The 25,376-nt window shown below is 39.1% G+C and overlaps 1 protein-coding gene and 1 long non-coding RNA gene across 3 annotated transcripts in view; both read left to right on the top strand.

The window, feature by feature from the left end:
* Window positions 1–4,015: 4,015 nt before the first annotated feature.
* LOC133618102 (uncharacterized) lies at window positions 4,016–5,917 on the top strand. Its single transcript, XR_009817108.2, has 4 exons — window positions 4,016–4,354; window positions 4,492–4,578; window positions 4,822–4,912; window positions 5,113–5,917. It is a non-coding gene; the product is annotated as an uncharacterized lncRNA (long non-coding RNA).
* Window positions 5,918–8,487: 2,570 nt separating this feature from the next.
* The window catches only part of map2k2a (mitogen-activated protein kinase kinase 2a), a 35,237-nt gene continuing 18,348 nt past the window's right edge, over window positions 8,488–25,376 (top strand). Inside the window, exons 1-6 of one of the 2 annotated variants that reach the window (XM_061977924.1) lie at window positions 8,488–8,788; window positions 9,201–9,289; window positions 14,821–15,031; window positions 21,387–21,533; window positions 21,619–21,696; window positions 21,780–21,831. In XM_061977924.1, the coding sequence (XP_061833908.1) occupies window positions 9,201–9,289; window positions 14,821–15,031; window positions 21,387–21,533; window positions 21,619–21,696; window positions 21,780–21,831 (577 nt within the window). In that variant the 5' untranslated portion in view covers window positions 8,488–8,788. Of the gene's footprint in view, window positions 9,290–14,820; window positions 15,032–21,386; window positions 21,534–21,618; window positions 21,697–21,779; window positions 21,832–25,376 lie in introns of both variants that reach the window. The other variant, XM_061977923.1, reaches the window with a different exon arrangement.

Here is a 25,376-nt window from a genome sequence, read left to right as displayed (position 1 = left end):
AGTGGCAATTGTAGATAAAATACTGCATTCAAACTTATTATATCAATAATGCTCTTATTAGGACTAACTGAGTGTTTTTTACAATATATGACTAACATTGCCAGCAGTAAGTCGGACATGTTTTCAGTGAAGGTTGGACCCTGCCAGGACTGCCCTTTGTCCCCGATTCTGTTCATAACTTTTATGGACAGAATTTCTAGGTGCAGTCAGGTTTGGTGGCTGTGGGATTAGGTCTCTGCTTTTTGCAGATATGGTCCTGATGGCTTCATCTGGCCAGGATCTTCAGCTCTCACTGGATCGGTTTGCAGCCGAGTGTGAAGCGACCAGGATGAGAATCAGCACCTCCCAAGTCTGAGTCCATGGTTCTCGCCCAGAAAAGGGTGGAATGCTATCACCCGGTTGGAGAGGAGATCTTGCACCAAGTGGAGGAGTTCAAATACCTCGGAGTCTTGTTCGTGAGTGAGGGAAGAGTGGATTGTGAGATCGATACGTTGTGGTAAAGAAGGAGCTGAGCCGGAAGGCAAAGCTCTCAATTTACTGGTCGATCTACATTCCCATACTCACCTATGGTCATGAGCGTTGGCTTATGACTGAAAGGACAAGATCCCAGGTACAAGCGGCCAAAATGAGTTTTCTCCGTCGAGTGGCGAGGTTTTCCCTTAGAGATAGGGTGAGAAACTCTAAGTAACTCTGCTGCTCCTCCACATCGAGAAGAGCCAGATGAGGTGGTTCGGCTCCAACCAGTAACAGGCCACGGGGAAGACCCAAGACACGTTGGGAAGACTATGTCTCCCGGCTGGCCTGGGAACGTCTCGGGATCCCCCAGGAGGAGCTGGACGAAGTGGCTGGGAAGAGGGTCGTCTGGGCTTCTCTGCTTAGACTCGGGAATCATTTTGGTGATTTAACCCCCAATTCCAAACCTTTGATGCTGAGTGCCAAGCAGGGAGGTAATGGGTCCCATTTTTATAGTCTTTGGTTTGAACTACCGATCTCAGGGCGAACACTCTAACCACAAGGCCACTGATGTGGTCCTGATGGCTTCATCTGGCCAGGATCTTCAGCTCTCACTGGATCGGTTCGCAGCCGAGTGTGAAGCGACTAGGATGAGAATCAGCACCTCCCCAGTCTGAGTCCATGGTTCTCGCCCAGAAAAGGGTGGAATGCTATCACCCGGTTGGAGAGGAGATCTTGCACCAAGTGGAGGAGTTCAAATACCTCGGAGTCTTGTTCGTGAGTGAGGGAAGAGTGGATTGTGAGATCGATACGTTGTGGTAAAGAAGGAGCTGAGCCGGAAGGCAAAGCTCTCAATTTACCGGTCGATCTACATTCCCATACTCACCTATGGTCATGAGCGTTGGCTTATGACTGAAAGGACAAGATCCCAGGTACAAGCGGCCAAAATGAGTTTTCTCCGTCGAGTGGCGAGGTTTTCCCTTAGAGATAGGGTGAGAAACTCTAAGTAACTCTGCTGCTCCTCCACATCGAGAAGAGCCAGATGAGGTGGTTCGGCTCCAACCAGTAAGAGGCCACGGGGAAGACCCAAGACACGTTGGGAAGACTATGTCTCCCGCGGGGCTGGCCTGGGAACGCCTCGGGATCCCCCAGGAGGAGCTGGACAAAGTGGCTGGGAAGAAGGTCGTCTGGGCTTCTCTGCTTAGACTCGGGAATCATTTTGGTGATTTAACCCCCAATTCCAAACCTTTGATGCTGAGTGCCAAGCAGGGAGGTAATGGGTCCCATTTTTATAGTCTTTGGTTTGAACTACCGATATCAGGGCGAACACTCTAACCTCAAGGCCACTGAGGTGGTCCTGATGGCTTCATCTGGCCAGGATCTTCAGCTCTCACTGGATCGGTTTGTAGCCGAGTGTGAAGCAACTGGGATAAGTCCATGGTTCTCACCCAGAAAAGGGTCGAATGCCATCTCCCGGTTGGGGAGGAGATCTTGCACCATGTGGAGGAGTTCAAATACCTCGGAGTCTTGTTCACTGGCGGATCGGTGCGGCGTCTGCAGGAATGAGGACACTATCAATACGTTGTGGTAAAGAAGGAACTGAGCCGGAAGGCAAAGCTCTCAATTTACCGGTCGACCTACGTTCCCATCCTCACCTATAATCATGAGCGTTGGGTTATGAGCGAAAGGACATGATCACGGGTACAAGCGGCCGAAATGAGTTTCCTCCGTCGGGTGGCGGAGATAGGGTGAGAAGCTCTAAATAAAGCCGTTGCTCCTCCACATTGAGATGAGCCAGATCAATCAATCAATCAATCAATCAAAGTTTATTTATATAGCCCTTAATCACAAGTGTCTCAAAGGGCTGCACAAGCCACAACGACATCTTCGGCTCAGATCCCACATCAGGGCAAGAAAAAAACTCAACAAAGATGAGGTGGTTCGGGCATCTGGTCAGGATGCCTGCGACCAGTTGGAGGCCACGGGAAGACCCAGGACACGTTGGGAAGACTATGTCTCCCAGCTGGCCTGGGAACGCCTCGGGATCCCTCAGGAGGAGCTGGACAATGTGGCTGGGGAGAAGGTAGTCTGAGCTTCTCTGCTTAGGCTGTGGCCCCTGCGACCCGACCTCGGATAAGCGGGAGAAAATGGATAGATGGATGGATGACTCAGCTCACACCCAGACAGACAAAGAAGGAATATATAAACTGGTGGTTTGGCATCTCCAGTTAGGAATCCTCCATTTTCGACTAAGATTCCTCCGGGAGACTCCCTAGTTTCAGTGCCTCTCCCGAAAATCTCCCGGGACAACCATTCTCCCGAATTTCTCCCGATTTCCAGCCTGACTTAAGGCACGCCCCCTCCAGGTCCGTGCGGACCTGAGTGAGGACAGCCTGTCGTCACGTCCGCTTTTCCTTCATATAAACAGCGTGCCGGCCCAGTCACGTTGTAACATCTACGGATTTTGGAGAGTGCACAACTGCACACACAACAAGAAGGAGACGAAGCAGAAGAACGAAGAAGAGGCAGTCATGGTGACGACGAGTGACAGAGAATAGAACGAGGATGGACAATTCAACCCTAAACTCACTCCTTTTCTGCAAATTAAATTTCACAGATGCTGCCCATACCTATGCTCCTTCAAAGGCTGTGCTACTGGCTGCAAAGCATTGCACTTTCAAATACAACAATGAGTAGAGTGTTATGTGTGTGTAAATGTGTAAATAAATGAACACTGAAATTCAAGTATTTATTTTACTTATATATATACTGTACACTGAAAAAAGTGACTTTTTGGTGCTGTAAACTCTATTAGAGTAACTGTCATAATTTATACCTAATATTTTTAACATTCAGTAAGAACTAGAGTTTTTTAAGTAAAATTAAACATTTTATTAACGTAATACATGAATTATGGGGGAAGAGTAAGTTTTACTTATGTTTCCTCATACTATTTAAATGTTTAATAGTTGTACGTACATAAACCTAAAAATATTACATAAACTTTACTCTGAAAATTTAGTGTTTTGAAACGCATGCACGACGACGCATGCGCACAGCACAACAGGCTCCGGCCGTTAGGATCTCTTCACAGAGTACTGCAAGGTGTATTGTAGCGCCAGAAAGTCATTCCACAGGTAAGTTATTACGTTCTGTTTTAAATTTGTGATAATATACGTCTGCGTGTAGTTTGACGCAAGATATGTAACTGCTCATAAGTTAATTAAGTTAAGTTAAGTAAGTAAGTAAGTTCGGTAAAAAAAATTAGCATATAACGCTACATTGGTCCGTGCTGGCCTGTAGTGGGAGGGCTACAGTTTTTCCTGATAAAAACTAAAGTTAACTAAATAAAGTTAGGATTTTAAAAAACCACCAACCTAACGGTATAACTTTTATCAACTGACGTCAACATAGTAGAACATGGTATTGTTCTCTGTAAAACTTTTGGCGGCGACACTGAAGTAACGTAACGTTAGTGAATTAATGTTAATTAATGTGCTTTGGGAATGAGGGGGCGATACTGCTGAATGTTTGGGAGAAATGCCCAAGAATAGGTTTTTAAAACACACATTTACTGACAGAAGCGCCAGAGGTCTTTGAGAGCATCAGCTTGCGATTACAAAGAGACTTCGCTGGCAGTTTTCTTTCCTTTCTTTTTTTTTTTGACAAGAAGCTAGCTATCGGTGTGAAGCCCACAGCAACATGTTTTTGTAATTCAATGAAAGAATGGATTGTTCATTACAACTTCTACTCGCAAATAAATCTGTCATGTGTTAATTGTTTTATTTAGCTAGACAAAACTAAATGTTCATTAATGTTTATGATGTAGTTTATTTCTTATTGAAATATTTTTCCATCAACAGGAAGCAAATCAGTACAGAACATTATTCTCATAATTCAGGCAAGTAGAAAATAATGTATGCATTATATTGCTTTGTTATTTTCCCTTATTCATCCATCATAATGTCATATTAAAATTGTGGCTGAATATTTTAGACCATTGTTTTAATACCACAAATTGTGTCTCTTCATTTTCAGGGTGCCCTTTGGAGGAGCCAGTGGACTTTGTGCAAGGGAGGTGCCGTGGGGATCAAGATGAGGCCGCTCCTGGACAGACTGAGTCAGGTGTGCTTGTTTTGCTTGTTCATACAGTATGTTTTACAGGAAGCTGGACCTACTTTTTTTCTCACTCACAGACACATACAGTATACACATACAGGACAAGCCTCACACTTGGTAGATTCCATGCCCTTGCACGCTCTGGGTCCATGCACTTAAAACACGAGCAAATATATGCACTTGTGTTTTCACTTGACAGTTCATTGTGTATATATAATGGTTATGTTCATGTTCTTCATCTGTTCACAGAAACAGCATTGAGATGAGGCGTGAAACCATTATCCGCAGCCTTATACTGTACCTTGGCGAGAAGGAAGAGGAACTTTTTGAAGACTGCTTGGTATAGCATTATTTTAATCATTTAAAAATATTTTTTAATGACACAGGTTAATTTAATGTTAAAGTTAAGAGGAAAGCAGACAGGAACATATATTCTTGTGTTCATTCTTCCCTGATAATGAAGTCACTTTGAATGATTCATGCAGTTCTATTATTTGTTTCTCAATAACATTCTTCTTTTTTGTTGTAAATTGTATGCAGGAGGACAGCCGGAGTGATGTCAGTAACCACATCCTCAAAATACTTGTCGTCCACGGTGCTGATGAGGATCCAGTTGATGTCTCCATCCTTGTGGAAGGCCATGAGATTTTGCCAGGGTGCAACAGTACTGCGAAAGCTTGCTCACTGCTCATGAGACTGATTTATGCCCTGAACTTGGCATACCCTCCCACTTTGCGCTACACTTTTGAAGTCTTCCAAAAACTCATGCTGGAGCTGGATGGATTCAAACTGTCCCCAAAAGTAAACACCTTGAAGTTGAAGTTGCTTTCCTAAATGCATGTCATGACTTTGTCATCCTAGAGGAGGAAAATGACATCATTTATGGACCCTTGTTGAGGACGTAGCATCATGCATGGACTCTTGTGAAGAAATACCAAGAATTAGCACTGAGTTCCAGTTCATCTTGGTTTACTAGTGGGTTGCCTGTCATAAATGTTTTTCATTTTTTGTCAAATAAGGTATCTGTTAATGACAGTAAAGATTGTATTATTCAACAAGAATGGTTAGACACCTTAAGCTGTTTATTTTTAGTTGATTATGTTGATTTTATTTCATTAATGTTTTAATTGCATACTTAAAAGTGCACTAGTCAGAGGACTGGTTTAAATGTTGATATTGCACTTTTTCAGTGTAGTTTGTAAGATTTTAATTGCATATTTGAGAAGTGACTATGTTACCAGATCTATGTTGGATTTGGTGTATAATGTGTAATACTGTGTATTTGTTGTTTACCAGTCATACCAACCTTTGGATATTTTCTTTAAAAAATATACTATTACTACTATTTACTTTAAATACCTTTTGCTGGAGATACATCTTTAATTTACTGTTAGTACAAATTCTAATGCAGTACAATATAATGCACTTTTACTATTAACGCAGTACTTGTACAGTACATTCTGTTTTTCCCCCCATTTAAATAGGGGTATCCATACACCACTGCTCAAAGTTTAAGAGGCGGTTTCTGTCCTGACCCTCTCCCAGAAGTTGTTGAGTATTATATTTCTGCAATGAATGTAGAAACTCTGTTTCAGAGGGTTGTAAGATTGAACTAAAAAGAAACTGTTTAATTGCATTGTAATTTAGTTGTGTGATATGTGATACATATATATTAAATGCATAGAGTATTGGTTAAATTTATTTGGTAACATTTATCAAAAGAAAACTGGCAATGATTACCTAATTTTAGTGAGTAATGTAAAGTAATGCAACCAAGTAAATTAAAATGTCAAGCACAAGAAAATAATTAAAATCTACTGAATTACTTCATAACAGCAAATACTACAGATATATAAAATTTACTTAAAATTTTGAGTAAAATGATGTTCCTGCCGATGAAAAACAAGTAGACTTTACTTAATTTGTTTAAATAAATATAACTTAAAACTTGGATGTAATTAAGTAACTGTTACTTAATATCTTCACAACTGTTATGTTATATGGTAAGTAGAATTTACTTGATACTGGCAAGTGAGTGTTACTTGATATTGCAGCATTAAATTTTACTTAAATCATTTGCGTGCAAATACTTACAATAATTTTTTTAAGTAAATCTTATGAGTTATTTTTTTCAGTGTATATATAATAAAATAAATATATATAGAGCTAGAATTCACTGAAATTCAAGTATTTCTTATATACAGTATATATATATAAATACTTGAATTTCAGTGAATTCTAGCTATAAATATACTCCTCCCCCCTTAACCCCAACCCCACCCCTCCACCCAATCTCCCAAGTTCGGAGGTCTCAAGGTTGGCAAGTATGGCACACCCAGACAGACAAAGAAGGAATATATAAACTGGTGGTTTGGCTTCTCCAGTTAGGAGAAGCCAAACCTGTTTAAATGACGCTCGCTTGTAATAAAGCAACTTTTGGTTCAGCAAAGTGTCTCTGACAGTCTCTTTTGATCCAACTACACAGCTGCGTTGTCCCTCGGCCCAGGAGGGGACGGCGAGACTAGAAATACACTTCAATAGTTTAGGTATATCTGATATTAGGTCAAGTTTATTATACATTAGTGAAACTAAACCATTTATTATGGCAGTACCGAATGTGCATAAACCTTCAGTACTCTGTCAATGACTTCACTATAAAAGTGGGTGACATTGTTTTCACCAGGAAAGATGAGGTCACCTCCCTAGGTTCCCTTCTAGAGGCTAATCTTTCCTGTGATAAAATGGCAACCAACGAACGAGATTTCTCTATAGAATCTCCTCTCTGGTCAACAAAAGCACCATGCGGATTCTAGCGGGAACTCTCGTTCAACCCTTTTTCGATTACGCATGCACCTCCTGGTACCCTAGCACCTGGTTGGGGGCGTGGTTAAGATGGGAGGAGTATATTGACAGCTAGAATATTATATAGTATTTCATATATATATATATATATATATATATATATATATATATATATGTATATGTATATGTATATATTATACATCCTGAAATTATGCAAACAAATCTGTGTTTAGATAATTGATACTTCAAACTTGCATAAATATAACATGAATATAAGATAACTTGCCTTCTGAGAGCTTCAAATTGTAATGAATAAAATGGTAAAGTTGTTGATAAACAAGCAATTATTTTAATAATTAAATATGGTCATTTTAAATGAATTATTATGATAATTTAAAATTAATTATTTCAAATATGTTTATTTTAATGTATCGGTATAATTATATGGCTGGATGTAATAAGGAGTCAGAAAAAATACAAATAAAAATACAATTTTGATGTTTTTAGCAAAATATTGTAAAAATTCATTTCGTTTTTTTTTTTTTTAAATTAATAAATATATTTATTTTTAGGTAATATAAACATAATAATACAATTTATCTCTAGTCTGGATGATTTAGTTATTGTCACCCTGTTGTCCTCACTCAGGTCCGCATGGACTGAAAATCGGGAGATTTTCGGGAGAATATTTGTCCCAGGAGGTTTTCGGGTGAGGCGCTGAATTTCGGGAGTCTCCCGGAAAATTCGGGAGGGTTGGCAAGTATGTTGATGACTGAAGTGATGATAACAACCAAACCTAGACCCCCCCCCCCCCCCACCCCCCCCCCCCCCCCCCCCCACCCCCTCCCCCTCCACATCCCACACCCTGGATTGTAAATAATTCAATGTATATATACTCTGATGATGATTATCTTGTGTGATGACTGTATTATGATGATAGTATATAAGTTGAAAAACTTATTCGGGTGTTACCATTTAGTGGTCAATTGTAAGGAATATGTACTTCACTGTGCAATCTACTAATAAAAGTCTCAATCAATCAAAAAAAGACACCACCGCTAGATGGCAGTAAGTGCCACACCGCCTTGACTAGTGCAGATAAACTAAGCGGTGATGATATAGTTAAATGTGTGCTACACTGCGGGGTGTTATTGTTAAACTCTGTGTTTCTAAATATTTAGTGAAAAAAGCTTATTGGGAGTAAAAACAAAAACAAACAAAAAACATTTGACTTGCTTTTGGAGGAGCGAACGGCTCTCCTTATGGGTGTCACTCAGGTTGGCTGCTTCCTGCATTGACGGAGCACCGCTCGAAGAAGCCCTAAGTGGTGCTGCTCGCCTCTCAATTGCCCCGAATCTGAAAGACGCGGGGTGGGGTGTTAACTTTACGGAGGGACGCCAGACGACTCCCGGTGGTAAAAAAACAACAACAACTAAATTACAAAAGAAATTAAAAAAAACGTGTCGGGTCTCCCTGCTGCCTATTTCCGGTAGTTGCTATTAGCTACCAAGCTAGGTGGCTAATGCTAGCTAGCAGGAAGAAAACCTCCTAGATGCATACGAATAGCAATGTTCTCTCTCCTAATTCTGTAGATACCCTTTAAAAACAATATTTCTGATTAGACCACATCGTAATGTTACGTTTTAGCCCAGCATTGGACTGACATGCTCCTGGAAATCCACTCGCTTACGTTAGCCAGCTAGCCACCCTGTGTCGATCCTGTTGATTTACAACGAGGAAGAAAAAAGGAGACATTTACTCAACTGCACGACTTTTTTTGGACCCTTTTTGAGATTTAAAACATTTTTTTTTATTTGATTTCGGAGATGGCTCCTAAAAGAAGACCCGTTCCGCTGAACATTACGCCCATAGGAGAAGGACAGGCCACCTCTAATACCATTGGTGCTGCATCGGAGTGAGTACTATTCTTTTATTATCAGAATGCTACAAAACCACCTCTTTCTTCTTCTGTTTTAGGGCACAAAACATGTTTATCTTTGAAATCAATATTTCAGTATCATCCGTCCATATTCTTTATTAGGGTGAGCTGAACTACCCCAGCTGCATTTTTGTGGGGAGAGGTGGTGTACACTCTTGCCAAAAGTATTTGCCCACCTGCCTTGACTCGCATATGAACTTGAAGTGCCATCCCATTCCTAACCCACAGGGTTCAATATGATGTCGGTCCACTTTTTGCAACTATTACAGCTTCAACTCTTCTGGGAAGAGTGTGTTTATAGGAATTTTCCACCATTCTTCTAAAAGTGCATTGGTGAGGTCACACACTGATGTTGGTCGAGAAGGCCTGACTCTGTTCTAATTCATCCCAAAAGGTGTTCTATCGGGTTCAGGTCAGGACTCTGTGCAGGCCAGTCAAGTTCATCCACACCAGACTCTGTCATCCATGTCTTTATGGACCTTGCTTATTGCACTGGTGCACAGTCATGTTAGAAGAGGAAGGGGCCCGCTCCAAACTGTTTTGAATTGTCCAAAATGTTTTGGTATCCTGGAGCATTGAAAGTTCCTTTCACTGGAACTAAGGGGCAGAGCCCAACTCCTGAAAAACAACCCCACACCATATTTCCTCCTCCACCAAATTTCACACTCCTACCACTTTGTGGCTGAGTTGCTGTTGTTCCCAAACTCTTCCATTTTCTTATAATAAAGCCGTCAGTTGACTTTGGAATATTTAGGAGCGAGGACATTTCACGACTGGATTTGTTGCACAAGTGGCATCCTATGACAGTTCCACGCTGGAAATCACTAAGCTCCTGAGAACGGCCCATTCTTTCACAAATGCATACCTGCCAACTACTCCGGTTTTCCCGTAATTAGTACGGTTTTCATCAACCTATTCCGGGTTACGGTTGCAGTGATAAAAAATACGGTTTTTCATTAATTAAATAAATAATAATTTTTTGAAAGTTTTATTCACGAAATCGCGTAACAACAATGACAATCGATACTACTTCCCGTAACTTCCTATCTAGCCATTCCGAATGCCATGCGCGAGGCTATTTATAGCACCGCTGCCAAGCACGAGGCACCAGTTGTCATTGTTTCCAAACGAGCGAACGATCATGGAATCAGCCGTAGAAAAATCGCAAACGAGTCTTAAACCGAAAAGAAAACTGCAGTCATTCCGTGAAGAATATTCAAAAGCCTATCCGGGAATAATTATCCGTTCCAAAAAGGGTGAAAACTACGCGAATGGCACCTTGTGCAGACAAGATTTTTCGATCGGACACGGAGGAATTAGCGATGTAAAAGACCACGTTGGGACAAAAAAACACAAGTCTAATGCCGTTGCTAGCGATACAAGTGGAAAACTTTCAACGTAAATTTGGATTTTAGCCACAAAAAGGTAATGACACCAATGTTATCTATTGGAATTGTTTAGTACTGTTATACTGTTAAAAGTGTTTATACTATTTATGCTTTCAAGTCCAAGTTGAAGAAATCTTGTTAAATGTTGACAGCATAACTACCAAAATACAGAAGTATGTCCTTAATATTTTTGCAGTGCTATTTCTGTTGAAAAGTTAAAATTATTACATTAGAGATGTGATGTGCCACTTTTCAAGTGTCTGATGGCTTAAATTAATTTTCATTAATTTTTCATATTTTGAATTCTTTTGAAAGGCTTACACAAAAACTACATTTGAATTGTAATTCCATGCTATTGACAGGACTATTAATTTTAATGAAGTTAGCTTACCATGTTTACAGTATGATAATTGTGATAGAAATGTGAATTTTAGGCACAGAATATTTTTTACAATTGAACAAGGCAGTAGATTATACAAGCTTGGACAGAAAGTTAATAATGACACCAATTTTTTTTTTTATGGAATTGTTTAGTACTGTTTTACCATTTGTTTACTGTAAAAAGTGTTTATACGGTTTATACTTTCAATTAACAAATTGAAGTCTTGTGAAAGGTTGACAGGATAACTGGCATTAACTGTCAAAATAATTTCAAACTATTGAAGTTAGTTTACAGAATAAACATGTCAATCAACCCATATGATTTTTGCTGTAATATTTTTGTTTTGAAAAGTCACTGTGACTGATAGAAAAGTGATGGTTTTAGCAACATTTTAACCTGTCTGAATGCAATCAATCATTTTGCGGCGGGGGGCAAAGCTGAACCCCCCACCAGGACTTTGTCCTGGACCTACCGAGGCCTGCGGCCCCTGGACCCTGGCTACTAGGTTTTTCTGATTTCAAAAGTTGGCAGGTATGCAAATGTTTGTAGAAACAGGCTCCAGCGCCCCCCGGGACCCCAAAGGGAATAAGCGGTAGAAAATGGATGGATGGACAGTCTCCATGCCTATGTGCCGGATTTTATAAACCTGTGGCCGGGCCGACTGATAAGGACGCCTGATTCTGATCATTTGAATGGGTGGCTAAATACTTTTGCCAATATAGTGTATAACAAACAACATCTATTTTATAAACCATAGGTCCCAGTTAGGGTCAAAGGTAAGCTGGAACCTATCCCAGCGAGCCAACTTTTTGGCCAAAGGTGGACTGGTTGTTAACGTTAATGTTAAAGTACCACTGATAGTCACACACACACTAGGTGTGGTGAAATTACCCTCTGCATTTGACCCATCCCCTTGTTCCACCCCCTGGGAGGTGAGGGGAGCAGTGAGTAACAGCGGTGGCCGCGCTGGGGAATAATTTTTGGTGATTCCAACCCTTGATGCTGAGTGCCAAGCAGGGAGGTAATGGGTCCCATTTTTATAGTCTTTGGTATGACTCGGCCGGGGTTTGCCCGTACATACATACAAAACAACCCTTCGTCCATCCATTTTCTATACTGATTGTCCTCACTAAGTACTTCAGTGAGCTTGAGCCTATCCCAGCTGACTTTGGGAGACTGGGGTATGCCGTGGACTCGTCGCCAGCCAATCAATGGCACCTGTAGACAAACAACCGTCCATATGGGTACATAATAAGCTAGAACTATATAAATGTGAATAATGGTGTAACCGAAGGACTGCAACAATTCATTGATTAATTCGATTAAAAAAAAGCTTTGGTTTATATTGTTTCTTCGATTAATTGTTTGAGACGTGTAACTGATAAAAATGTATCAAATCCGGACCGCATAAAAGAAGGTAATCAGAATCAGAAGTACTTTATTAATCCCCCAGGGGAAATAAACCACCGTAAATAGAAAGTAAAATAAGGTAAGTAGATGGTAAAGTAAGGAGAAAAAAAAGGTAAATAGACGGTGAAAGAAGGTAACAAAAGGTGAAAAAGTTTAAATGGAAGGTATATACAGAGTAAAATAAGAAATATAAAAGAATATTAAAGAAGTTAAATAGAAGGTAAAAGAAGTAAAGGTTAAACCAGTAATTAAAATGTAAATAGAAGGTAAAAGAAGTAATATAGAAGGTAAAATAAGTAAATTAAAGGTAAAAGAAGATAACTTAAGGTAGAAAGAAAAAAGGTGAATGGAAGGCAAAAGAAGGTAAATCAATGGTAAAAAAAAGTAAACAGAATATAAAATAAGGTAAAACAATACACACGGAAATAGAACGTAAACAAAGGACTAGAAGGTAATTAAAAGGTAAAAGAAGGAATATAGAAGGTAAAAGAAGTAAATAAAAGGTAAAAGAATATAACTTAAGGTAGAAAGAAAAAAGGCAAATCAATGGTATAAAAAAAAGTAAACGAATATAAAATAAGGTAAAAAACAAACAAAAGGTAAACAGAATACACACAGAAATAGAAGGTAAACAAAGGGCTAGAAGGTAAATAAAAGGCAAAATAAGGAATATAGAAGGTAAAAGAAGTTAAATAGAAGGTCCTGGGCTCAAATTTAACCACAGGGACCGCCTTCGTCACTTGCCGTAATGCCCTAAAAAATTGACCAGCATCGGCGGCAAAAGCATGCCGTGTCCGCCCTCGACTTTTTACTTGTTAATGGACTAGGGATGTAACAGCAAATGGTATAATGATAATTTGCGATACGGTTAGTAATACCGTCTAATTTTTTAATTAATGAAAAACCGTCATTTATCAATGCAGTTTATGCAACACAAAGTCAGGCGCATGCGCACTAGCATCATTTGGCGGACTAACAACACAGACTTTGCTCCGGAGATTCCCCATCGTAGTAAACGGAGCGAAGCGCTTGGTTTAACGTCATTTTTCCCTCGCTTCCCGGCGTGCGTTTAAGAGTGCACTGCTGTTAGATGGAGACAGGTGTGGACAATATTGGAGACAGACGAACTTGTCCCCACACAAAGAGTACAGCGAAGGAGAAAAACTATTTGATGTTGCTTCTATTTTCTCAACACAGCGTCCATCAGCTGTGACTGAGAGTTAATGACGTGAGGATATATGCAGCAGGCGATGTGTTGGGGACGTTGTTACAACTTGTTTATAAAGTCTTTAGTTTATTGACTGGGATGATCACTCGTCTTTTATATAACTGCAAACTGTATTCGTGTTCAAATAACATCAGTACTAGCTTAATGTTTTGTCATCTCATTGAACTGAACGCAGGCTGTGAAGATTGCCTATTCGATGTGAGAGGTGTCACTCCGAAGATTGTGTATTCGATGTGAGAGTTGTCACTCCTGGGTTTTTTTGTTGGCCAAACTGTTGTACTGAACCACTAGGAGGCGTTGGAGAAGAACAAAGCTTGTTTGTTAGACTTCATCTTCATTTGTGTTTTATTTTGATATCAAAAAGTAAACACCATCTTTTTTTTACATTACTTGTGTTTTTTTCATGTCACGAAGGTATTACTTTAAAAAACATTGAGGTGACACAGTATTTTGTTAATGTTTTATTGTGTATCCTATACGACATATTTCTGCTCCAACTTTTAATGGATCTGTCCCGATACAGTATCTCCATGTACCGGTACATATAAATATACATAACTTTAAAAATAAATAAATAATACAAAAAAACCCTCCCTCTATCAAAATGTAAAAATAGAGATAAAGGCATCATGTAATGACAAAATGCTGACAAATTGATATTATTAAAGAATAAAAAAAACTAATATTTGTCTTTAGATATATGGATAACGTTTATCTATAGCCTTTTTATTAGACATTGCAAATTACATAATGGTATTACGTTCACACCCCAACACTGCTTTACCTAACAATCAGTAATCATGATTTCGATATTGATAGAAATAATCTTAATTATTACTTTGGCCATAATTGGCAGCCATAGATCTCATACGTGAACGCTATTTTTATCTATATGGACAAAAAGTGCAGTTATGTCTTATGGCCATCAGGTGCCATTTATGCCTTGGTGCCCTTTTAACTTGCCTTGGTGCCATAAGATATGAGCCCTCCTTTAAGGCAACACTTAAAGAGTAGAAATTCCAGGCCTGCTTATCCGTAGTACATAACAGTGGATGGTGCACTCACTATCAAGTTCTGAGCAAAGCTATTCTCTTCACAGAGCAAACCTAGAAGCCTTACAGAAAAAGCTGGGAGAGCTGGATCTGGATGAGCAGCAGAAGAAACGACTGGAAGCCTTCCTCACCCAGAAAGCCCAAGTGGGAGAGCTCAAGGACGAGGACTTCGACCCCATTTGCGAGCTGGGTGCCGGCAATGGAGGGGTGGTTAACAAAGTCCGTCACAAGCCGTCGGGTCTGGTCATGGCTCGTAAGGTGAGAAGGAACGCTCATTTATCGTAGGTGAACATTGGACCTTGTCTTTGTGCTCAACTCAAATAGACGATCCTCTTTATTCAGTCAGAGGCTACTAATAACAAAAAAAATCATAAAGTTTGTAGAATAACATTGCAATATTCCGAGAAAAAGTAATACTATTACAGGAAAGAAATTGTAACAAGAAAATTCATCGTGAGAGTACGGTAATGTAATCTTCCTAGAAAAGCATTGTCATAATGTAACAGGAAAATATTGTAAAGTTATAAAAATTATGTAATGTTGCAACAAACATTTCAGAAAAAATTTGCCTGCCTAAAATAAAATAATTACAGTATAATGTATTTTGGGAGAAAAAAAGTTGAGAAGGAATAAGACACTCGACTGCAGGCAACAGCCATTATAGTCTCACAGCCTGAAGCAGATAGCTTATACTTAAAGGGGAACATTATCACCAGACCTATGTAAGCGTCAATATATACCTTGATGTTGCAGAAAAAAGACCATATATTTTTTTAATCGATTTCCGAACTCTAAATGGGTGAATTTTGGCGAATTAAACGCCTTTCTATTATTCGCTCTCGGAGCGATGACGTCACAACGTGACGTCACATCGGGAAGTAATCCGCCATTTTCTCAAACACATTACAAACACCGAGTCAAATCAGCTCTGTTATTTTCCGTTTTTTCGACTGTTTTCTGTACCTTGGAGACATCATGCCTCGTCGGTGTGTTGTCGGAGGGTGTAACAACACGAACAGGGACGGATTCAAGTTGCACCAGTGGCCCAAAGATGCGAAAGTGGCAAGAAATTGGACGTTTGTTCCGCACACTTTACCGACGAAAGCTATGCTACGACAGAGATGGCAAGAATGTGTGGATATGCTGCGACACTCAAAGCAGATGCATTTCCAACTGGACTGGACAGATCAGCTTTCAGGAAAAGAGAGCGGATGAGGGTATGTCTACAGAATATATTAATGAAAGAAAACTGGGCTGTCTGCACTCTCAAAGTGCATGTTGTTGCCAAATGTATTTCATATGCTGTAAACCTAGTTCATAGTTGTTAGTTTCCTTTAATGCCAAACAAACACATACCAATCGTTGGTTAGAAGACGATCGCAGAATTCGTCCTCGCTTTCTCCCGTGTCGCTGGCTGTCGTGTCGTTTTCGTCGGTTTCGCTTGCATACGGTTCAAACCGATATGGCTCAATAGCTTCAATTTCTTCTTCAATTTCGTTTTCGCTACCTGCCTCCACACTACAACCATCCGTTTGAATACATGCGTAATCTGTTGAATCGCTTAAGCCGCTGAAATCCGAGTCTGAATCCGAGCTAATGTCGCTATACCTTGCTGTTCTATGCGCCATGTTTGTTTGTATTGGCATCACTGTGTGACGTCACAGGAAAATGGACGGGTGTATATAACGATGGTTAAAATCAGGCACTTTGAAGCTTTTTTTAGGGATATTGCGTGATGGGTAAAATTTTGAAAAAACCTTCGAAAAATAAAATAAGCCACTGGGAACTGATTTTTAATGGTTTTAACCCTTCTGAAATTGTGATAATGTTCCCCTTTAATGTCCAAATATGTACATCTACATCATGTAGCCATTGTTAAAAAAAATAAAAATAAATTGTAAAACACAACGGTCGAAGGCACTTTACAATGAGTTCCTCACATTGTAACAATATTTATAAGTCAGAAAAGACAAAAAATCCTCATAGGTCCCCTCTAAGATATGTAGATGTGTAGTGCAGCGTTGTGAGAAAAATGTCAAAATGTTAATAGAAAAAAAGATGTGATGATGTGAGAATGCCAATAAAAAATGTAATAGTTACAGAAATAATGTAATGTTGCAAGGAAACTGTCGTAAGATTACAAGAAAAAAGTAATTTCTTGACTATATAACATTGTGAGAAAACAATGTTACCTCACAGTTATCAGGTTATGAAGAAAAATCTATAAAATTGAGAATAAAGTTGTAGCGTTATTCGAAAAATGTCATGTTTAGAGGAAAATGTAATGTTATGAGAGAGAAGTTGTAATGTTTCTCGACAGCAAAGGTACAAGAAAAAAAGTTGTAATGTTACAAAAATAAAATAATGTAAAGAGCCTGTAATGTCACAACAAAATTTGTAATGATGTAACATTCCAAAAAAAGGATGTAATCTTACAAGAAGAAAAAGTACTCAAATATGCGAGAATGATGTAATACTGTGAGGAAAAAAAGAAGACTAAAGAGAAGAAAGCTTAATGTCACCAAGAAACAGCTGTAACTTTGAGAAAATTGGCATAATCTTACGAGGAAAAAGTTGTAACTTTATGAGAAAAATGGCGGGAAAGAAGAAAAGTTGTAATGATGTGAGAGTAATGAGACAAAAAGTTGCAGAAACAATGTAATGATGCGAGGAATTAAATGAAAAGTAATAATGCAGTATTTTGAGAAAAAAGTTGTACTGTTATGTAAGCGTTGTAATGTTATGAAGAAAAAGTTGTAACGTTATGGGAAAAATGTTGTACTGTTATCAGGAAAAATATGAAGATATTAATGAAAAGGGGGAATCTTACAATGTATCAGGTCGATCGCGAGCTAACATTTGATCGTGGAGAGTGTGTCGGTCGATCGCAAGGCATTGAAAAAAAATAGGCCTAAAAATTAGCATTCATCAATTTTCACTTGATTGGCATTCACGGCACCCAAAGATCTTGTCAGATGACTGCTGCGAGTTCAGTTTGAAGAAAAAAAAAGACCGGCAGGAACGCCAGAAGCACATTTTTAATTTTACCAGACTCTGTACTGGCCATCAAAAGTCGAAAGACCGACCGCACAGATCCTGTCTTCACAATAAAATTGCTGGTCCTTCTTGCCTACGTGAACAAAATAAGGGTCTAAGAAAACGAGCACACAGAGCTACGGAGTTAACTCCAATGTATTTTTGTAAAGTGTATAAAAGCGAGTATGGAAGCTGGACAAATAAAAAGCTCAAAACAACCACTTCCACATGGTATTTGAAAGAGAGGAGGAGTTTTTTTCCCTCCACTATGTAAATTTGAAGTTGTGAAGTGAATTATATTCATATAGCGCTTTTCTCTAGTGACTCAAAGCACTTTTACATAGTGAAACCCAATGTCTAAGTTACATTTAAACCAGGGTGGGTGGCACTGGGAGCAGGTGGGTAAAGTCTGATTACGATGCAAGTCATCAGAATAAAGTAATACACCAACTTATATTATTGTCTTAAAGAAATAAGGAAATCTATATGTTAAACATGCTTGTATTTTTATTAAACACCTTTAACATGTTAACAAAAACATCATATATATATATATATATATATATATACACACACACACACACACACACACACACACTTTATGAGGTAGATCACCTCAAATTGGTCATTTGATAAGTAGCTTGCCTGCTGAAAAGGTGTGGGCACCCTTGCAATTAAGAAAAAAGTGTAAAGAAAACACACACAAAAAAAAGTATATTGCGATTAAAGTTGTTGTGTTGTAAGAATAACGTAATACTGAAAGAAAAACATGTATTATCACTATGAAAACGTGTTATGAGAATATTGTAATAGCATCGGAAAATGTCGGAATGTGATTTACAAGAACAAAGTTGCAATGTTATGAGAAAAAGGAGCTTTCTTTTACAAAGATAGTTAAAACATTACAAAAAAAATGGTGTATGCTGCTAAAAAAAAGTTGCAACAATGGGAGAATAACAATAAAAAAGTTAAGTTGCATAAATAATGTACTAGTACAATTTTAAGAAAAAAAGTAATGTTACCTGACTAAAATAAAAAGTTATGACATAATATTGTGAGGAAAAAGTGGTAATTATACTTAAGTCCCATGAAAAGATAAAATATCATACTCAGACATGAGAGGGGTCTGTGAAGAACTGGAATTGTACAAGAAAAAGGTTGAATGATTAGATAAAAGTTGTAATGTTACTTTAAGAATAACGTGATATTTATGAGAATAACATCAGAAGAAAGTTGTAATCAAAAATATTTAATAACAAAAATTAATAATAATTTAGTGGTTATTTTCTGTACTTTTCTTGATGCAGCAAGACTTAATAGATTTGATTACATGGTTGCAACCAGCAGGGGAAAAATCGTTTTACTAAATGGGCGGCTGAAAAATCAAAATGTAAACATAATCCATCTCTAAGTACCTCTGCAACTTCACAAGCCAGGGTTTACCCTACATGTAAACGATCGTAGCGCAACGCCACGGCAAGATTAATGCCGCCACACCTTCAAAATAGGTTTTTCTTTTTTTCTTTTCATGAAAACTTTTTTTTTTTAAACATGAAAACAAATTTAAGTGATATATTGTAAGAATGGACATATTGTATATGTAGTCTATTTATGTATTATTGGCTATAATAAGTTTGAAAAACAGCTAAAATATCATAAAAACATTCCTCATTGCTTTATTTAAAAAAAATAAATTAAAAAAAACGTGCATCTAAATCACCTGTCAGAAACTCGTCAGCAGCTGGTTGCGCACCGAAACAAAGTTGACACCCGGCAAAAGTAAGGAGAGAAAATTGAAGAGAAAGGTATTTTAAACTAATAAATGTATTTCTTGTTCAAGCTCGTGTAAACTACCCTAATTATTTTGACATTACTATCAACAATAACTTAACTTCTACTCTATGCCATGTGCGTCTTTGAACCACTGTTTGGACGTCTCTGAGTGGAGTGTGGACTCCCACATTCCAAAAATATGGATGTTAGCCTCATTGGAGACTGCAAATTGTCCATAGATATGAATGTTACGGTTATTGATCGTTTATATACAGTACATGTACCTGATTTGAGTTATCTTGTTTATGCGCTAATCCCTTGTATGTTAGTATTAAGCTAGCGGCGTTAGAGTTCAACTTTCATCCTGCATAATTGTATTGTTTTTTCAGTTCATTCCAAATGATATTATTAATCTAACGTGATTCCTACGTGTATGTGCACTTCATGTGTATATATAATGTACGTTCTTTAGTGTGGTTAGTTTTACAGTGACTTTATTGTGAAGAATATCAACAAAACACCTAAAGTTATTTTTTTCAAATAAAATTCAAAGGACTGTTTACATATTTGGCAAAACTAAATCGTAACATTCAAGGAGGGCAGAATAAAGTGTAGCCTGTGTAATTTTTACAATAAGCAACAATAGGAACTGCATTAAACAAAGAGCACAGTCTAGCAAGTCAAATTTCTTGTGTTAAAGCTGATTGTGATTGTGATTCTGGTGATATAAGAATTTTTTTTAAATATAATTAATGGTATTATTAATAAATAACACTAATATTTGTTTTTAGATATACATAAAACATTTGTTTAGCCTTTTTAAAGAAAATATATCCATCATTGCAAATCAAAATGATGTCATATATATGAAGATGTCATATTGACCAAGCCCCGAGCTATGCCCCCTTATATTTTAAATAAAGTAATGCAGACAGTTCTAAAATGTGGCTGACTACAGCGAGCCACCTCACCGAGCGATCTGACCATCTCTTTTATTATGCGGCTCTTATGTTCCAGTTTTGCACACATTTCCATTAATTTAATAAATGTGAGAATTAATTTAACTGTTTCTTATTACAAATGCACTGTTTTTTTTAAAGTTGCTGGTGATAAACGCTTATTTAGTGAAACGAAAAGAAACGTAAAACTGCATCAATATACATAAATTAAAGATGACTCAATAATCGATTTTTAATTGAATCATAATCGTTATCGAACCCAAATATTCCTTCTAGTACAAAGTAATATTTAAAAACAATAAAGGCTTAGCCATGGTAACAGATAAAATACTAAGACTAAAACACTATCAGTGAAGCATAAGAAACACAAAACATGCAATATAGTGAGTTTTCTATTAGTCTATTTTAGTTATTTAAAAAAAGTACTTGATGAAAATATTTCATTGTGTGTATAAGTACTTTTTGAGTATATTCAACAATAACGTGATTATGATAACTGATCATTTTGGTCATCCATCCATCCATTTCTACTGCTTATCCCTTTCGGGGTCGCGGGGGTGCTGGAGCCTATCTCAGCTACAATCGGGCGGAAGGCGGGGTACACCCTGGACAAGTCGCCACCTCATCGCAGGGCCAACACAGATAGACAGACAATATTCGCACTCACATTCACACACTAGGTCATGATAACCGTTATTCTGTTGTATTTTGCAAAGAATAAGAGGTTCAGTGAGGGCAATCTGCTGCCTTCACAGGACTCGCAAATGCTTCTTTAGTTTTGATAATGCAGGCATGTTTGATTGTAAGCTATTTCAGTCTCCTTCATCCATCCTGCCCTGTCTCAGTTGATTCACTTGGAAATCAAGCCGGCCATCAGGAACCAGATCATCAGAGAGCTGCAAGTCCTACATGAATGCAACTCCCCGTACATTGTGGGTTTCTACGGCGCCTTCTACAGTGACGGCGAGATCAGCATCTGTATGGAGCACATGGTGAGACGCGACGAGGATAGTCCTATTTTCTCAACATAACATATCAACAGAATAGTATATGCAGTATGTGTCTTCTCCACAATAGGATGGTGGATCCTTGGACCAGGTTCTAAAGGAGGCCCGAAAAATTCCAGAGGAAATCCTGGGGAAAGTTAGCATAGCTGTATGTATTGCAGTCATTTTATGACGTGATATTTTACTTGCATACTAGTATGTGTCAAATATACCTCTTGTTGTTTTCACCAGGTTTTAAGAGGTCTGGCATACCTGCGAGAAAAGCACCAGATCATGCACAGAGGTAACAATGGTCCATAGTGTTTTTATATATTAGGGGTTATTGTGACAGTATCTTAGCAAATGAAGTGTCTCAGGTCAGTGGTACTCCAAGACAGAGTTGTTTGTGAGCTCCGGCGGTAATTATAGCCTCTCAAATGTGATTATGAACAACCTCACCCTGTGCGCCCTTCCCTCCCTCCCTTCATGCCATCTCTTTAGTCAGTCACTCCCTTACTTGTCTTGGAGAGTCACACCTCAAATGACAAAAGGCAAGGTGTGATTTGGCACTGTTATGTACGTAATTATTTCTACCTTAGTGTATCTTTCTAAATGGGTAACTGGGTTATATACTTGTATAGCTTGTATACTCAGGCTCCTTCTACACTAAGTTATCCAGGGTAAATCCCACCTAACCTTATCCTTGTCCACACTAAGACCCCCCCCCGTCCGCCGGAGCAACGCGACCTAGTACGCATGCGCGGAAAATGCGCACGTCATAGTCACATCCAGTGTTGCTTTGTGTGCAAGTTCTTAAACTAAATTTAACTTATCTGAACAATATAATATAATATAATATATTTCAATTAACTGGAATCCAGTGCACTGTGGGGCCCTATTGTAGTGAATCACACCTGAGCCATCATTAATTAATCAAATCTTTATTGGACACGTGAAAGTAAACAATGTAATAAAGAACATTTTACATCAGTCAATCTAGGGATCTAGATATCTGGTCAGGACATTCCTCACTCTTTTGCCTTCACCTTCATTGTCCATTTGTTTTTGGTGACTTTATATACTCTGGACCGAGACGTAGAGTCCGCGACATACATGGCGGACAATAACTGATACAGTCTGCTTTGCCAGTCCAAATGCATTCGATGTTTTCCGTAGTCTTCCCTCGTCGGCCAGGTAATACAAAGCACACGCTACCTTTTTTTATCACATCCACGGGAGCTCGCATTCTCGTTGTCTCTCCTTCGACAAATGGACAAAGTTTTTCGGTAAGTAGAATCACAGCTGACCTGGACATTGGAAAGTTCTCTTACCGTCTGAGAAGTGTTGTATCCGAAATAGCTGCAATCACTTTCTCTTTAAGGTATTCATGTGTGATTTCCACAAGCGTCTGTACATGTAGAGGAAGGAGAAACACGGTATGTCTGAATGACTCGCCTCCATATTTCTTGTGTTTACCATATTTTTCGGATTATAAGTCGCAGTTTTTTTCATAGTTTGGCCGGGGGTGCGACTTATACTCTGGAGCGACTTATGTGTGAAATTATTAACACATTACCGTAAAATATCAAATAATATTATTTATCTCATTTACGTAAGAGACTAGGCGTATATCAGCAATCGTCACTCACACACGTCAACCAATAACAATTCGGCAGGAGCGGCTCATGGCAGAAGTGCATTGTGAAAAAAAAGATGCTACCTGCTACTACTTCCGTACCTATGAAAATTGATCATTTCAACATTGGCGGTAACCTATAAAAACTGAGAAGGGCTGAACAAAAATGGCACCGAAAAGGAAATCATATACTGCAGGTTACAAGCTGGAAGTAGTGAAATATGCAGCAGAAAATGGCAATTGAGCAGCAGAAAGAAAGTTTGGAGTATGCGAGAAAACTGGCGAAAAATGTCCCCAAAAAATGCGACTTATACTCTAGTGCGACTTATATATGTTTTTTTCCTTCTTTGTTATGCATTTTTGGCCGGTGCGATTTATACTCTGGAGCGACAGTGGCGCGTTCTTTCTGACGTCACTTCCTGTGTGGGGCGGCGTCACTTCTTCTCCTAACTCAGTTTGTAAACGATCGATGAGTCCATACAAAGCTAAGAGCCGGAGATTCAAGAAATACACGGCGCACTTACCCGTGTAAAAAAAATATCCAAGGAGGGGAACCTTAAACGATGGTTCAGTGTGGCTGAAACGGGGCTTAGGCTAAATAATTATTCGTTTAAGGGGTTATCGGGCTTAGTGTAGACATAGCCTTAGTACTTTCAAGGTACTCAAAGCGCTTTCACACTATTTCCACATTCACCCATTCACAGACACATTCTAACCACGACCCATTGGGAGTAAGGGTGAAGTGTCTTACTCAAGGACACAACGGACGTGACTGGAATTGCGGAACCAGGAACCCTCAGGTTGCTGGCACTCCAATCGAGCCACACCGTCTTCTACTGTGCAACTGTAATTACAGGTAAAAGCCAGTAAATTAGAATATTTTGAAAAACTTGATTTATTTCAGTAATTGCATTCAAAAGGTGTAACTTGTACATTATATTTATTCATTGCACACAGACTGATGCATTCAAATGTTTATTTCATTTAATTTTCATGATTTGAAGTGGCAACAAATGAAAATCCAAAATTCCGTGTGTCACAAAATTAGAATATTACTTAAGGCTAATACAAAAAAGGGATTTTTAGAAATGTTGGCCAACTGAAAAGTATGAAAATGAAAAATATGAGCATGTACAATACTCAATACTTGGTTGGAGCTCCTTTTGCCTCAATTACTGCGTTAATGCGGCGTGGCATGGAGTCGATGAGTTTCTGGCACTGCTCAGGTGTTATGAGAGCCCAGGTTGCTCTGATAGTGGCCTTCAACTCTTCTGCGTTTTTGGGTCTGGCATTCTGCATCTTCCTTTTCACAATACCCCACAGATTTTCTATGGGGCTAAGGTCAGGGGAGTTGGCGGGCCAATTTAGAACAGAAATACCATGGTCCGTAAACCAGGCACGGGTAGATTTTGCGCTGTGTGCAGGCGCCAAGTCCTGTTGGAACTTGAAATCTCCATCTCCATAGAGCAGGTCAGCAGCAGGAAGCATGAAGTGCTCTAAAACTTGCTGGTAGACGGCTGCGTTGACCCTGCATCTCAGGAAACAGAGTGGACCGACGCCAGCAGATGACATGGCACCCCAAACCATCACTGATGGTGGAAACTTTACACTAGACTTCAGGCAACGTGGATCCTGTGCCTCTCCTGTCTTCCTCCAGACTCTGGGACCTCGATTTCCAAAGGAAATGCAAAATTTGCATGGTTGGGTGATGGTTTGGGGTGCCATGTCATCTGCTGGTGTCGGTCCACTCTGTTTCCTGAGATCCAGGGTCAACGCAGCTGTCTACCAGCAAGTTTTAGAGCACTTCATGCTTCCTGCTGCTGACCTGCTCTATGGAGATGGAGATTTCAAGTTCCAACAGGACTTGGCGCCTGCACACAGCGCAAAATCTACCCGTGCCTGGTTTACGGACCATGGTATTTCTGTTCTAAATTGGCCCGCCAACTCCCCTGACCTTAGCCCCATAGAAAATCTGTGGGGTATTGTGAAAAGGAAGATGCAGAATGCCAGACCCAAAAACGCAGAAGAGTTGAAGGCCACTATCAGAGCAACCTGGGCTCTCATAACACCTGAGCAGTGCCAGAAACTCATCGACTCCATGCCACGCCGCATTAACGCAGTAATTGAGGCAAAAGGAGCTCCAACCAAGTATTGAGTATTGTACATGCTCATATTTTTCATTTTCATACTTTTCAGTTGGCCAACATTTCTAA

Source organism: Nerophis lumbriciformis, linkage group LG18 (assembly GCF_033978685.3).
Source record: "Nerophis lumbriciformis linkage group LG18, RoL_Nlum_v2.1, whole genome shotgun sequence".
NCBI lineage: Eukaryota > Metazoa > Chordata > Actinopteri > Syngnathiformes > Syngnathidae > Nerophis > Nerophis lumbriciformis.
The sequence above is the reverse complement of the archived record's forward strand: the minus strand, read 5'-3'. Positions and strand labels throughout refer to the sequence as shown.